Source organism: Vipera ursinii (genome assembly GCF_947247035.1).
Source record: "Vipera ursinii genome assembly, chromosome: 1".
Taxonomy (NCBI): domain Eukaryota; kingdom Metazoa; phylum Chordata; class Lepidosauria; order Squamata; family Viperidae; genus Vipera; species Vipera ursinii.
The window spans coordinates 143,692,177-143,708,763 of record NC_139512.1 but is presented as its reverse complement, the minus strand read 5'-3'; the positions used below and the strand labels follow the sequence as shown (position 1 = coordinate 143,708,763).

General features: G+C 37.7%; 1 protein-coding gene across 1 annotated transcript in view; it reads right to left on the bottom strand.

The window, feature by feature from the left end:
- MBD5 (methyl-CpG binding domain protein 5) overlaps nucleotides 1-16,587 on the bottom strand; it is a 153,508-nt gene that overhangs the window by 37,396 nt on the left and 99,525 nt on the right. The window contains exons 4-6 of the mRNA XM_083350436.1: nucleotides 7,145-7,247; nucleotides 5,859-6,039; nucleotides 1,261-3,417 (exon numbers count right to left, since the gene is read on the bottom strand). Of these exons, the coding sequence (XP_083206562.1) occupies nucleotides 1,261-3,417; nucleotides 5,859-6,039; nucleotides 7,145-7,247 (2,441 nt within the window). The remainder of the gene's footprint in view (nucleotides 1-1,260; nucleotides 3,418-5,858; nucleotides 6,040-7,144; nucleotides 7,248-16,587) is intronic.

Here is a 16,587-nt window from a genome sequence, read left to right as displayed (position 1 = left end):
AGTTGACTGTACATCTAACCATTTCAAAGTGCATAAAAATTTGCATTAAGCATGCAATATAAAATAGTATGCTGCAAGGATGAATATCTATACTATCTAAAAAACAGCTTTTGCAAAACTTTCTAAAACATAACGTTTATTTAAGTCAGGGAATATTTGTATTTTGGGATTAAGACAAAACCTCAAGAAATCCACAGGAGAAAAAATTATTGTTTAAGAAGTCACCAGTTACTCTGATATATAAGTTGCTATTACCATGGCTAGCAACTAAACAGCTTAAATAAACATGCCTTATCCGGAAGCAAAAGATTAAGAATTAATATGACTATGCAGAGCTGCACAACAACTGAAATTTATTATCTATATATTTCAATTTCATTTCACATTTACATTTATACAAATTGGCATGTATTTTTGTTAGTCCACGGATATATTTGATATATTGTCTTGCTCCCAAATATATGGATGTATTTGAAAAAAAAAGGATACCAATGATAAAAAGCAGCAATATTCACAATCCTTAAATACATGCAGGCTTTTAAAAGGAAATAAAATCTGTTATAAATTTCAATTACATTGACCACATAATGCTGACTTGCACTTAAAATTGTACCCCAGGTCCAAGTTCTATTAATGCTTTCTTTTTGAACAGGCAAAGACATGTTTGTGCTTTCTTCTTAAAAGATTTCTTTTCTACTTGAGTGATCGTCTCGTCCTATCAGGATTGGTCCTCCCCACCTGGGCCGGCAGATGTACATATTGGTGGCCCCATCGGTCAGGGTATTCCGGCGGGCGAAATCCAGGAGAAGGGCCTTCTCTGCCATTGTGCCTGCCTTCTGGAACATCTTATCCCCTGAAGTGAGGTCAACTCAAACCCTCCTGACCTTCCAGGAGAACTCAAAAAAACCCAAAAACCTGTGAATTGGCTTGGGGCTTCAATGGAGGGGCTTTCATGTTGAGGGTGGTTCACTGATTAACAGCAGATCGTATCTTCTTCCCCTATCACCATGCTCCCTCCCCCCATCATTTTTAGCTAGGTTGATTTTATAGCGTTGTGTTTATACTATTATCAATTATGCGGTTTTATCTTTTAATATTGTAAGCCGTTCAGAGTTATCGTGTGGCAAGGTAGGCGGCTAATACATTTTAAACAAACAAAACAAAGAAACCCAGTACAATACGTTAAAAGATAAGGAACACCGCAATTTAAAACAAAACAAAAGGGGGGGAAAATCAGACCTTTTCAAAAGGGCAACTTACCTGATTCAGGACTGGTTTGATTGCAGCTGTTCACAATGCTGTTTGGTATCACTTTAGTGGAAGGTGCTTGGATTCGTGGCTGAGCTGGATTCAGATGTAATGAGTTTCCTAAAGTCATCCCCGACTGATTGAGCAGCCCACAGTTTCCAGCAGGCTGCATCTGATTTATTAAGCCTGCAAGATGGTTATTTGGGCCAGGACTAGTGCAGTGGCCAAAATTAGTGTTTGAATTCAGGCAGTGCATGCTTTCCCCTCTCAAAGGTAAATCCTGGGCCAGTGAATTCGGAAGAGCGCTCGAGGCCATCGTAGTATCTGTAAAATGTAGTTGGTTAGCGGAGCAAGGCAAAACCGTATTTGAGCTCCCACAACTAGAAATACTATTGCTGCTCATATGAGAGCTTTGGCAGCTCATGGACTGAAGTAACTGAGACATCGATGTGATGGGAAATGAAGCCTGGTTCTGCTTTCTTATCGAATCAGGCCCAGATTTTGAAACGCCAACTGAGCTGTCCAACTGAGGCTGCCTAAGCAAGCTCAACACTGTAGTGGTTGGGGTTTTCCTTTTCCTCAAAGGATCTTTTTGTTGAGACATAAGTTTATCACGTAGTGCTGCTCGACCACTCTGCCCTTCGTTCGTTGGTAGAAGCACATTGGCGGTCGGTGGAAACATGGGGTTTAAAGTGCTATGTCCATCATTGCTGCTATTGCTGGCAACTATTCCAGAATTGCTACTGCTGTTATTGTTATTGTTACCAGCAAGTTTATTTTGATTTGCTAGCTGTGCTTTGGCTGCTGCTGAGAGTAAACTACTAGCTGGAAAAGAGGCAGCATTGTGCTGATTCAAGATCTGATTTAAAGGCATTCCCAGCAAGCCAGGTTGACTCTTCATGGACCCACTTCCGGCAGATGTAGGTGGAAAAGCTGCATTGCCCAAAGGGTTCAAAACATTACTCATTCCAGCAATCAGTGAGTTAGGAATGTCCTTATATTGGTGGAATCCATCTATCTTCATGGAAGGACTTGATGGCATGGATGGCCTAGGAGATCCTATTGTTGATCTTGGTGACCGAGGGGGAACTTTAATATTAGTACAAGATGACTGCGGTCCTACTGGCATCATGAAATTTCCATGATCTGAGGATGTGGAAGAAGAGCGTGATCTTTGGGGTGAAGCCTCAATCCTTCCAATTCCAGATCCCATCATGTGAACTGGTGACGTTACTGGTGAGGGTGAGAGAGAAGTTGAAGCAGAGTGCTGAACTCTTTGCATGTGGCTTCCGTGGTTTGTGTGACCAGGTTTTACAGTTGGCAAAGGGAGATTACTTGGTAAAGGAACAACAGCCGGAGGCATGCTTACATTCATCACAGGTACCTGAGAGTGGACATTTGAATGGTAAGTACTTGGATTCATTATAACAGGATTTTGATTCATGGGCTTGCTGGGAATGGGGTCAAGAATGCCAAGTGGATCCTTCTCTGATGTTAATGGCTTTTTCTGAAGTATACATGAAGAAGGTGGTGGCGGCGGTGGCGGCGGTGGTAGTAGTGGTGGGCCTTGAGGTGGTTTGTGGTGAAACACTGCTCGCGACATTTCCATATTAGCTGAAAAATTACACATGGGTTTTTTCATGGCTGGACTTTTGGTGGTCAGAGTTGGAGAAAGAGGTATATTAGTTCTTCCAGCCATTGCACAAGATGACTGCACAGGAGAACCATGTAACATAACTGAGGGTGGGGAGAGAGGGGTCCTGTTCATGTGAACAGGGCTAGAATTGGGTGCTCCATGAAAATTGGAATTATTCCTTGTGAAAACATCTGGACTTCCAAGTGTATCTGTCCTAGGTGAGATTGAACCATCTCCATATATTTGTGATCCCGATGAAGCTGGACTGGGCATTCCTCCATGACTGCCACGATATGGCGACTTCTGCCCATGTTCATTATTGCCCAATCTCTGTCTAGGATAGACAGAATGAAGTTCTTGTTGGCTTGCAGTCATCTCTTGCACATATAACCTACCCATGGCATTTGAGGCTCCCATCATCAACTTGAAGGGAGTTTTACATTCTGGCATCACAGAATTTGTTATTCCTTCATGTGATTTATTCCTCACTGATCTTGGAGTTGCCGCTCGTGAAGGTACTATTGGACTTACACCTGATTTAAAAAAAAAACATGAGAATTACTATTTTACAGCTACATAAATCATGTAATAAAATTTAAATCACTTTAACCAGGAATTCTGGTAGACATTTGTATACTGTATACTTTATTCCCCCTATTACAATTTTTTTCCATCTTACACCTGTCTAAATGTATGGTTTCAATCTTCAAAGTCCTCAGCAATGGCCATCCTAAAGCCCATCATTTCCGATGGTGCCCAATTCAGGAAATGTTGTCCTATGACACTGCGGCAAACTGGAAACAAATTGAAAATTGATTTCTGCAGCACTGCTAGGGTAGACAATTGGATCCTTCCATGTTGTAGAAACTAGGTAATACTACCAATTATTAGACTTCCAGGCCTAAACTGTGCAATTGAGCTAGGAACATCAAACACCTTCCTCTATCCAATATAAGATAAAAAATAGCACAATACTATGGGCATGACCCTGTGGGCCTACATTTCTATATGAAATCATGCATATGACTTTTTACTCTGAGCAAAATTCTGTTCAGGTACGAGCTGAACTACTCAAAACTGGCTCCCTATGGATTCCACCAGCACCTAAAATTGGTTTCCTTTACTTCACTACGAACATTTAAGGTTGTACTCAATTGTCTACTTCTTGACATAGCACAGCAGTGTGATTTGGGGCCCCAGAATTCTTTATGCTCTCCCACGCCACATTTGTCATAGCTGGAAGTCTCAAAGCAAAGAAAGCCCTGCAGTGATACTCTCTCCATGCAGCTGTGCCTGAGGAAGTAATAATAATAATAAAGTTGGAAAGGTCCTTGGAGGTCATCTAGTCCAACCCCCTGCTCAGGCAGGAAACCCTATACCATTTCAGACAAATGGCCATCCAGTCTCTTCTTAAAAATTTCCAGTGTTGGAGCATTCATAGCTTCTGGAGGCAGTTTGTTCCACTGGTTAATTGTTCTAACTGTCAGGAAGTTTCTCCTTAGTTCTAGGTTGCTTCTCTCCTTGACTAGTTTCCATCTGTTGCTTCTTGTCCTGCCTTTGGGCGCTTTGGAGAATAGCTTGAGTCCCTCCTCTTTGTGGCACCCCTGAGATATTGGAACACTGCTATCATGTCCGCCCTGGTCCTTCTCTTTGTTAAACTAGACTTACCCAATTCCAGCAACCCTTCTCAGAATGGCCATGGCAATGCCCCAGTGACTCTGGGTTTGTAGGAACAACAGCATTTGTAATGCAGAGGGGTATTCACACCAACTTCCTACTTTTTCTTAGATAAGCATTCCAGGTATATGGAACAATTTTATAACAACTTTTGCTCCTTTTAAATATTAATCCTGCCACAACACATTGTGTTACCAGGTTCTGTGGAAGTGCACTCGTCATTGCTGGATGTAACTTCTAGGTCATTCTTAGCGCCCAACCTTATAGCTTAGTCTCAGTGTGCCTACAGTTTGCCACCACAGAACACTTTATACATACATACATACACACACCTTTCATGCTCCTGTGCCATCTATTCCTGACCACATTCCTTCCTTGTGTTTTATGTTGGTCTATCTATGATTGTAATAAATATTTATTTGATTTTTAGGCCTGTGCATGCTTCAAATTATTCTACAAGGATACTTTGAAATGCCAGAGGGTGCAAATGTAGCATCTGCCTGCAACTCTTTAAGACAAGTTCCATCTTTTATTACCTTTTTTTCTTTGCCAGCTTCCGGCCACCCCAAATTGACTTTGCTTGTTTGAAAGACCCTGGGAACAGTGCTCACGGGACTCTAGGATGCTGCAACCATTGTAAATACATACCCGTTGCCAAGTGCCCAAATTTTGGTCACATGATAATGGGATTGCTGCAACTACAGTTGTAAGTATGAGGAACAATTCTAGGTAACTTTTTTTTAAGCTCTATTGTAAATTTGAATAATTGTTAAGGATTATCTATATTCATAGAACAGTGATAGCATAGTTCCATCCCAGGCATAGTAAATTCCCAGAATTGTAGCATTTTGCCAAGGTATGGGACTGCTGCACTGATTGTATTTATCTAATTTTTTTCCCCAGATGAATCCTGTTTATCTAATACGGTAGCTTGTGCTCATTCTAACAAAAACCATTCTTTTTCACCTTACAAAAATTATTATCTAACTTAGCTCTATAACTGCAATACTAGGGAGTGAACCAGAGTCCTTTGCACATAAAGCTGGTATGTGTAATATCTTGATTTAGGAAGGAAATTTAAAACTAATGGCTTAAGACACAAGGCTCACATGGTTCAAATTCTGGATAAATATCTCTCATAAATAGATGGACATACATATATATATAAAGAAGCAATATCAATTTTGTTATCAATAACTACCTTTATAGTTTTTTAAAATTCCTCTTTACTTATAATAAATGACATGCGTATCAGTACTGGGTCTGTTTGTTCCCTGTAATGAGAAAAAGAACTCACTTGTTCCACCTCCAGGACTAGTTAGAACCAATGAAGGATGTGGTGCTTCCATGCTTTTATGAAGAGTAGCCACAGCAATAATTTTCCGTTTATGGATGCATAGCTTAGTGACATCTTCATCTGCTTTGACATCTTCAGCTGTTCTTTGTGTTACAGCAACTCCAGGATCAAAATTAAATACCTTAAAATAATGTTGGAATCATACTGTTACATGGTAATCCTAATTAAGATCACAGATACAACAGCTCCAGAAACTTTCTCTAATTCCTTCTTAAACTGGTCCATCAAATAAAATATTATAAGTTTTTTTTAAAGAGTTGTCCTTCTAGAGCACACGGAGGGCAGCGTATAACTGATATATGATGAACGAACTCTTTATTATAGATCTTAGAGACGCTTTTGACTTAGTGCTGGCAAATCTGTGGAATGATGTTCTGCTGTTTTAAGGATTCTTTCAATATGTTAAAGCCTCAGAACAAGCTTATGGTGGTCCCCCTCCCAAGTTGAGCACTCCAGATAGGGGGGATATCAATTATCAGAATTCCCATCTCACTTTGGCTGTTGAGAATTTTGAAAATTGAAGTTCTTACATCTGGAAGTTGCTCAGATTGGAGAAGATTGGCTTAAGGCATTACATTAATCCTTCTGCCCTCCCAAAAACTCAACCACTCAACATACTAACAAAAATATTGACAGGGGAGCAAGGAAAACTCTGGCTCATGGAAGGGGCGGGGGAGAGACAGGGAATTGTTGCCTACTTCTGATCCAGAAGATTATGGTAACCGCAGGACCATTTGTTCTCCACAAATTTTACTGATTCACTTAAAAGTGTAGTTTAAAAATTATTTCTTACTATAGGGTTTGTTTCTTCTATCTTGGATCATCAACACTTTTCTCCTTTATCTAGTATTTCTTGCAAACCATATTTCTAAATGTGGAAAAGAGTACAGCTATTTATTTTTAAAGTACTTTGGAACACTATACGGTAGAACTTCGCAACTAAGAAAACTGATCTGACAAAAGGTGTGCTTCTGTACACTATTCTAACTGGCCAATCATCTCGTGTTACTTTTTATGATATCAGTTTGTGTTCAATTTCAAAAATATCCCAATATTTAAATTTTATTTCACTTATTTCATTTATCTGCATCGTCAACATCTATCGTCCTCAACCAGGAAGGATAATACCTTCTTATAATATATAGGGAGATGATGGTACTTAAAATCTAATACATTTTTGAGTTATGTTAGTTTTTCGTTTAGCATATTCAAATATCTAATTTTACCTTAGGAAGGATGAGAGGACATTCTAAACCACACTTGCATGTTCCATCAGTCAACAGGTATGTTTTAACCTGCTCCAAACAGGACAATAAAGAGCCACTAGGACTGAAAGAATAAAACGTGTAACAAATCTGTATCAGTTAGTGCTAGAAATACTTTATGTTAACAGTTCAAAGAGCAGATTAGAAAATAACAGGCAATACAATTCATGTATAAGTCAAGATAAATATAATTTCCATTTAGAACAGCATTTTTAACCTATTTTTCTCTGACCTTCATTTTACAAGCATTTCAGTTCTTCTGAATACTGTGACTATCACTTGTTAACTTATAATGAATACAGTATGCATATGTTATTACATATTTAATATATAATTTGAATATGGGGTTATTGTTAAGCCACTAAAGATTATTTTGACAATTGTGTATGTTTTTTTCCTAAATCTTATTTTCTATTTCATTATTTCTTGTCCTTGAATGTTAAATGGTCCAGAGTTGTTTGGGAATCGGGTGGCCTCCAAATCTAATAAAATAAATAAATTTAATGTATAGATGTATTGTGGATCTATTGTTCAGTTATTTCAGACAGAGAAGTAGGCTCATATTTTATACTAGGAGAATCTCTTTCTCTTTCTCTCTCTCTCTCACACATAGACAGGCAGACACACACACACACACACACACACACACACACACACCAGTTCCAAGCTCCTATATCACATCATTGTTTCTAACAAACATCACTAACCTACTGCAAGATCCCTTCAGAAACCACACACTTTTTTCAGAGGTATAGATCTGAGGAAAAAAAATGAAATGCAATTTGGACAGTAATGTAATCTATGAGAGAAATGGTTTTGGAATGCTTTTGCTTAGATCAGGCATATCCAACCTGTAGCCCAGGGAGTGTGGCCCCACAAGATAATTAAAAATATAAAAAATAAAGTAAGTTTATTATTTATATACATTAACTACATTATATATTTTGTATGTGGCCCAAGACAATTCCACTTTACTCAATGCAGGCCAAGTAAGCCAAAAGGTTGGACAACCATGGCTTAGACTACATGTAGTGACAAGTTGTATACAGCTACTGGATGAATCAGCATAAGGTAAACAGTAAATGGAAAAATGTCTGGAGTGTGATCCATTTGATCTATTCGCCCTCCTCAAACAGTTAACAGTTTACTTTGGGATATATGCAGAGTATTCCCAAGCAAGCTGTTGCTTAATTGGAAGCGAACAAAAGAGGATCTCATCTCCTGTTCTTCTGAAGTCTCCAAATTCTGCTACTTGTATCCAGCTGAATTCTGCGATTGCTGGTATCTTGCCCTTCCACCATCTTATGGGGTAGGAAGGATCCTGTCCCTTGAGCAGGGCTTTTCAACCTTTGGTATGCATACCATTGATGGTACTTTGGCACTTAGCAGGTGGCACATGTACGACAGGTTGAAAAGCATTGTAAAAAAAAAGTGTAAAAAAAAGTGTAAAAGTGGATGAGTTGAAGTGACAGCAGCACCAGTGAGGCCTGGGTGTTGGTCAGCAGTTGCACACAGTCTTCCAGCAGAGATTCAGCTGGAGCTACGGTGTTGCTGGGACTCTGCTGAGAGCCCAGGATTGGCGCATGTAGCTCCAGCTGATTGGCACTTCTAGCGCACCCAGAAGAGAAAAGGAGAAGGAGGGGGGAGAGAGGAGAGGATATAGAAGGAGGAGAATGGGGGAGAGAAGAGGAGATATAAAAGGAAGAGGGGGAAGAGAAGAGGACAGGATATAAACGCAGGAAGTGGAAGAGAGGAGAGGATATAAAAGGAGGAGTAAAACTGGTACTTTTTCCCTTTTTTTATGGTTTGTACTCATCCCAGCTTCTGCCAACCTAGCAGTTCAAAAGCACGTAAAAATGCAAGTAGACAAATAGGGACCACTACGGTGGGAAGGTAACAGCGTTCCGTGCGCCTTTGGCGTCCAGTCATGCTGGCCACATGACCACGGAGAAGTCCTTGGACAAGCGCTGGCTCTTCGGCTTTGAAACGGAGATGAGCACCGGCCCCTAGAGTTGGAAACGACTAGCACGCATGTGCGGGGGAACCTTTACCTTTACCTAACATTTTATTAGATTATAGAATAAAATACAAAAATACAAAAGCAAATAGTAGGATACAGTGGGGAGGAAAAAGGGAAAGAAAAGTGAGGGAGAGAAGGGAAAAAGAAAAGAAACTTTTCAGTACTCTTTAATATCTTCATAAATGCCTTAGATGAGGGAATAGAAGGGGAATTCATCAAATTTGCAGATGACACCAAACTGACAGGAATAGTCAAGACCCCAGGATCCAAAAAGATCTTGACAAACTTGAACAATGGACTCTATCCAATAAAGTGAGTTTCAGTGTGGAGAAAAGCAAAGTTTTACACTTAGGCAGGAAAAATCAAAGGTACAAGTACAAATTGGGCGAGACCTGGCTTTAAAACAGTAACTGTGAGAGGGACCTTGGAGTCCTAGTGGATGATCACTTGACTATGAGACAGCAGTGTGGAGCAGCAGCCAAAAAGGCTAATACAATCCTGGGTTGTATAAACAGAGGCATAGAATCAAGATCACGTGAAATATTAGTACCACTTTATAAAACCCTAGTGAGGTCACACCTGGGATACTGCAACCAGTTTTGGTCACCATACTACAAAAAAGATGTTGAAAGTTTGGAAAAAATTCAGAGAAGAGCAACTAAGATGATCGAAGGCCTGGAGACTAAAACATATGAAGAACAGCTACGGAACTTGGGCTTGGCTAGTCTAAAGAAAAGGAAAAACAGGGGAGACATGATAGCAGTATTCCAGTATTTGAGGGGCTGCCACAAAAAAGAGGGGGGTCACGTTATTCTCCAAAGCACCAGAGGGCAGGAAAAGAAACAATGGTTGGAAACTGATCAAAGACAGAAACAACCTAGAATTAAAGAGAAACTTCCTAACAGTAAGGACAATTAACAGTTTGCCTCAGAAATCATGGGTGCTCCATCACTGAAAAATATAATATAAATGGAATCGCCTTTAATTGTGTAAAATTTGAAACTTCTAGGAGTCATTTTCATTTGCTTTTAAGTATTATTTCATGTTTTTGCAAAATTCCAATCTTCCATTATATTATTTGCGCCATTCCTTCCAAATGTACTGTTGAAGAAAATTATGTACTGCTTTATATCTGGTACAGTAAATTAATCACAGATCAGTTATTGCTATATAAGTCAAATGAATCTGAAAGATTACTAAAGCTGATAGTATAACTGCTATTCTGACCACACCATACCATGTGCCCCAAGGATGCAAAGTTTCAAATTGCTTAACATACCGATCAGCTGGCAATTATCCAAGTCCTTTGCCAAAAATATAATGGATTTTATACTTGTGCCAAATTCTAGGAACACTTGACAGAGAAGTTATAATGTAAATGTTCGGTCATAGAAAAATAGTCAGGTTTTCAATCTGTGGATACTAGATTTATTGCTTAGCCTCTACTGCAGATTATGCAATTGTTGCCATACAGTCAGATTATATCTATTAAAACCAAGACATACAAGTAACAATATTGCACACTGCTCAAATGGAGTTCATTGGAATGAATTCAATACATGTTATTTTCCACAATGTAACATATCATAATATAAATATGTATGTTCATGTGACTGAAATTATTTCACATGCCAGTAAAATAATTCTCAATATTTTGCAATCCAAATTTCATCCACACATCGAATGAAAGCCAACATATCTATAAACTGGATTCAAAAGAGGCAGAGACACTAGACATTATGTTGCTAATAAGTGATGGATAATGGAAAAGACTAGAGAATTCCAAAAATGTGGCTTTTTTTGCTCACATGTGTAGACTATCACAGATTGTAGATAGCCCTTTAAATACTGATATACCAAGTCACCTCATTTGCTTATTGAAAGTGTTTGATAACCAATAAACAAAAAAAACGGATCATGGAGCAACAACTTAATGGTTCACAAAAGGAAAAAGACTGTGCCAAAGTTATATATTGTCATTTCATTTTTATAACTTGTATGCAGAACGTATCATGAGAAGTGTTAGACTGTAAGAGAAATTAGGATTACAATTGCTGGGAGAAACATCAACTACCTCAGATACGCTGATGGTACCACTTTTGATGGTAGGATCAATGGAAGAATTAAGGCATCCCTTTTGTTGAAGGTGAAAGAAAGGAGTGCAAAAGCTGGTCTGCTCTTTGATATTAAAAAAGCATTGAGATTATGTCAACTGGCAATGCCAATACAAATAGGTAGAGAAAAAATTGAAAAGCTAACAGACTTTATTGTCTTAGTGTCAAAAACTCACAGGGATGATGACTGCGGCATGAAATACAGAGGCTTGGGAGATGATAGATCTAGACAAAATGCTGAAGTGCAGAGACAGTACATTGACAAGAAAGGCATATATAGTTTAAGGCTGTGTTTTGCTTGTTGTAACACATGCCTGTGAAAACTGGACAATCAGAAAGGCTGAAGGGAGGAAAATGGCTATTTTTGAATTTTGTGCAGGATAAAACTATACAAAATACCTTGGACTAGAAGAAGAATATATAATTCAATACTAGATGAAGTAAAGTCTAACTGCAGTGGTAATGAACTAAACCATTAATATTTTGGACACATAACTCAAAGATAAGAACCAATGGAAAAGACTCTGATGCCTCAAAAAATCAAAGGCAATTAAAAAAGAAGCTAGCAAAAGACATTGATGACAGAAGCAGCAGCTTGTAAGAACACAAAGAAATAATTTCAGTCAGACAATCTTTGCAATATTATATGCATCAGGCCATAAGAGCCACAATACGTATTTGCCCTCATTTAGCAAATATCTCGTAAATTTGTGACTAATTTTTGCATTTATGACCATCAAATTTCTGTAAAGGAAACTGAAGTAAGTGCATTTGCTATTTCACATAAAGCCTTCTTCACTTAATGACTGAGTTGCTAAACGAGGATTACCTATATCTCTATCCCTGGTTATGTGTGTTCAGTAATGTAATAAAAAAATGCCTGGTTAGATTTTTTTTAAAAAGCAATAACATTCAAGAATAGAAAACTATATACAGGCACTAGCATATAAATCAGACAGTTTAATTTATAGGATAACACCATACAGTTAAGCTAATTTAATAGCCTTAACATGCAAAAATGAAACAACGGCTGAAAATGACATGAGTTAGCATGCAACATGATTCATAGCATATTATTTGTTTTCATGTACTGTATTAATTTTGATTCTTTTTTTTTCCAGATTTCCGTGTCTTGGTATATGTCAATGACACATTCAGTATGAAGACACTGACTTTATAACAAACTGAAAAATAATTTCTTTATTGGGTTAATAACTAACCTTAAACACATTCTTGCCCCTAACTTTTTCTTTCTTTTCTTTTTAAAATGTGGATGGGAGAGAATGCCATTATTAAGTCAAGATGGAATGTCTCATTTTCTTTTTTTCTTCCATTTCAAGAAATGAGTGGGAATAATGAACCAAACACTTCAATCGCTATTTTGAATCTTGCTGGATATTGCCCTTGTAATAAAAGAATAGGCAAAGACATCAGGTTTGTTGAAATATTTGGAATGATGATGATGTGACATAGATACTCTCAGTAGATTGTTCCAGTGCAGGACTCACAGGTTAACCAAATGACTACCGTCGTAATCACATCAAGTCAAACACATCTGCTGACCAGAAAGCAACCTGGTTATGTTGCTCAGAGCTACCCAGCATACTTCCTTCCACTCTAAAAAGTCTTTATTTTGAGGGCTTGGCATAGATTTAATAAAACATAAAACCCTACCCCTGGTTTTACTTCTTAAGAATGACAACACAAGTAGTCCTCGACTTACGACCACAATTGAGCCCAATATTTCTGTTACTAAGTGAGGCAGCAGTTAAGTGGGTTTTGCTCCATTTTACCATATTAGACTTTCCATTTTTTTCCCTTTTTATACTATTAAGTTATAAGACTATATCTACTGGCAAACTGCTTCTCACAAATACCCAATTATCTTCTCCTTTTAATGAGGATGTTGCCAGTGTATTCAGTATTTCCATTTAAATTCTATTTTTTAACAATCTCCCTTGTCACTTCAGCCAACGCCCATTTGTAATATCTTGTGTAATCTAAACAACCTTTTAACTTATAATTTCAAATGAGACATTAACTTTGTTTTGATAGCGATAACATTCATATTTATCACAACCAAATGTAGTATTAATAATTATTATAACAAGAGTTTACTTTTCCCCAATTTCTTATTTTCTCAACTATGTTAGTTTCTGGATTTATGTAGTTAAAAAAAACCCTATTCAGATATTTCATTGACATTTTATATTACTTTTTCCTGATATGTGCATTTTATATGTAATTTTCCTACACTGCACTTTTAGTAAGCAATTTTGCCTTATAAAATGCATTTTTCTCCAAAACTTGCAATAAATATATACTTTGTGTAGGGATTTCTAATTGCAAACCACATTATAAAATTGCATAGAAATGCTTCAACTGAGATATATTTACAGAAAAATTGGGAGGAAATACATGTGCTGTTTAGTTCTAATTGCAATTTTGTCTCTAATTAATACTATTTAACACTGTTCTTGAACAGGTACAAGAGAAAAAAGAAGCAGAAGCAGGGTGAAGAGCAAAAATGAATTTTTGTAAACTTTTACTAATAATAATCAAGAATGTAACAAATTTGTACTATAAGGCAGTCTTCCATTTTTATTTCAAAATCTAGAACAAACAGAAGAGTATTTTAGCAAATCAGCACTATCACAGAACATTAGTTGTACCACTAAATCATTGTATTAAATAGGCAAAATAAAACACCTCAAATTTTAAATAGAATGTACTGTTTAGGTATATGATATTTATTTCAATATTGGTAGCTGGTTTAGACACATAATTCTAGCTTGTTTGTGAATGGTGCTGTTACATTAGCCAGGAGACTAATTCTAGCTTAATAAAGTGTTTGTCTGCCTGCCTGCCTATGTCTGTCCATCTATCTATCTATCTATCTATCTATCTATCTATCTATCTATCTATCTATCTATCTATCTATCATCTATCTATCAATCATCTATCTATCTATCTATCTATCTATCTATCTATCTATCTATCTATCTATCTATCTATCTATCTATCTATCTATCTATCTATCTATCGGCATTGTTACATTAGCCAGGAGATTACAATGCTAATGCATAGTAGTTTGGCTGCCTGTTTACTAGCTCTGATAGGTACATACTTGCGTGCTTTCTACTGTGTGCCACAAGAGGGTGAGCTAGCTTCTGAACCAGAGAGACGAGTGGCTTTTCTTGCAGCGCCATTCACGGCCCTTCTTCCTCCACAGAAGCTGCCTTCCAAATGGGAGTCGCAACTGGGAAGGTTCAGTACCAGCAGGATTCTAACTGCCACACAAAGCACCAACTTTTCTTGTACTCACATAGGTGTTTTTGAACTGCTAAGTGGGTAGAAGCTGAGGCAAGTGGTGGGAGCTCAGCATATCATGCAATGCTAGGACCTGAACTGCTGGAAGAGAGACCATCTCCAGCGTCATTAAGCCACTGAGTTACCACGCCTCTTGGTAAAGAATTTACTAAATAGCAAACAAGTGGTAGGCCCTTATGTTTTTAATACCAGTGGTGGTGAAACTTTTGGGCTCAGTGTGTCAAAAATTTGGAAAATGTCTTACAGGTAGGCCTCAGTTTAGGACTACAACTGAGCCCAAAATTTATGTTGCTAAATGAGACATTTTTAAGTGAGTTTTGCCACATTTATAACTTTTCTTGCAACAATTGTTAAGTGAATCATAGCAGTTTGTTAACTTAGTAACAAGCTTGTTAAGTGAATCTGGTTTCTCCATTGACTTTTTCTGTCAGAAGGTTGCAAAAAGTGATCGCATGATCCCCTGGACATTGTGACCCTCATAAATATGAGTCAGTTGCTAAATGTCTGAATTTTGATCATGGGAATGGGAATGCTGCAACAGTCATAAATGTGAAAAACAGTATTAAGTCCCTTTTTTCAGTGCAGTTGCAACTTTGAACGGTCACTAAATGAGTTGTTGTAACTTAAGGACTATCTGTACTTTAGTAAGAAGGCACTACAGGAACCTTTAGTGAGGAATATGAAGAGGGGAGTGTTCCCGTTTCTGCTAAAATAGCCAATAAAAGTGCAAGAGATGGTCTAGAAGACAGTAAAGTAAAATGTGGCAGCTAAATTGAACAGTAGCTCTTGGGCCAACAGGCAATCACTGCTTTGAAAGCACTTGGGGGTAAAGGGGAATGAATACAGGGTGATCTTGTCTGTTTCTATCTTCTAAAAATGGTGGATGGCCTTTACGAGGAAAGGAGAAGCTGACAGTGTAGATAAACCCAAAAACTCCTGAGTCACAAAATATCAACTCTGGAATTACTGTATAACTTCTACAAACCAAGCTGTTTTTTAGTGCTGAAAACTACGGCTTTTTACCAAGAATGAATCCATTTTCTCTAATGGCATAGTCTAGAGGTGAAAAGTCTGGACTTAATTTAGCCCTTAATGTAGTGAGTCAGTTGTAAAGCATCCGAATGTAAGTCATGTGATCATGGGGATGCTGCAATGTTGATAAGTGTGAAAAGTGGTCACTTTTTTCAGTGCTGTTGGAACTTTGAATGATCACTAAGCGAACTGTTGTAAGTTAAGGACTCTCTGTACTTGACTTTGTTGCTGTGTCATATCTCCGCCCATCCCAAGCAAAAGAGAAACTCTATCTCCCCTCTATCCAGACAATACTGAACAATAGCACTAGGTGGCAATGCTGAGGCTGAGCCTGAAGTTGAGGCCTAGGCCTTAACTTCAGCCCTCGAACCACCACTGCCAGTCAAAAAAGGCTACTTCACCCTGATCATCAAGGCATGCAAGCTTTCCATTGCATCATATAGTAAGAAAAAACATCATAACCAGACTTGTATTTGCTGCAAAGGAAACTGGAAACTTATTTTTATTCTTTTCTTTCTTTCTTTCTTTCTTTCTTTCTTTCTTTCTTTCTTTCTTTCTTTCTTTCTTTCTTTCCTTCCTTCCTTCCTTCCTTCCTTCCTTCCTTCCTTCCTTCCTTCCTTCCTTCCTTCTTTATTAGTTTGGGTTAGCTGTGTTAGTTTAAAAACTCATATATTAAGATGCACAATGAAAAATTAAGACAGAATGCTAAATAAAAAAGTCTTGCAATAAAATTATCAAATCAATGTTCACATTGAACGAATAAATCAAACATATAAAAAACGCTATTTGAATATTTTGGTTCAGCTTAGCATTCAGTATTTTAATGGATTTTACAATGTTATTTTATTAAGTCATTTTTCATATATACCTCTCTTTTTTTGCTTTTTAAAAGATATCTTATAAACAGC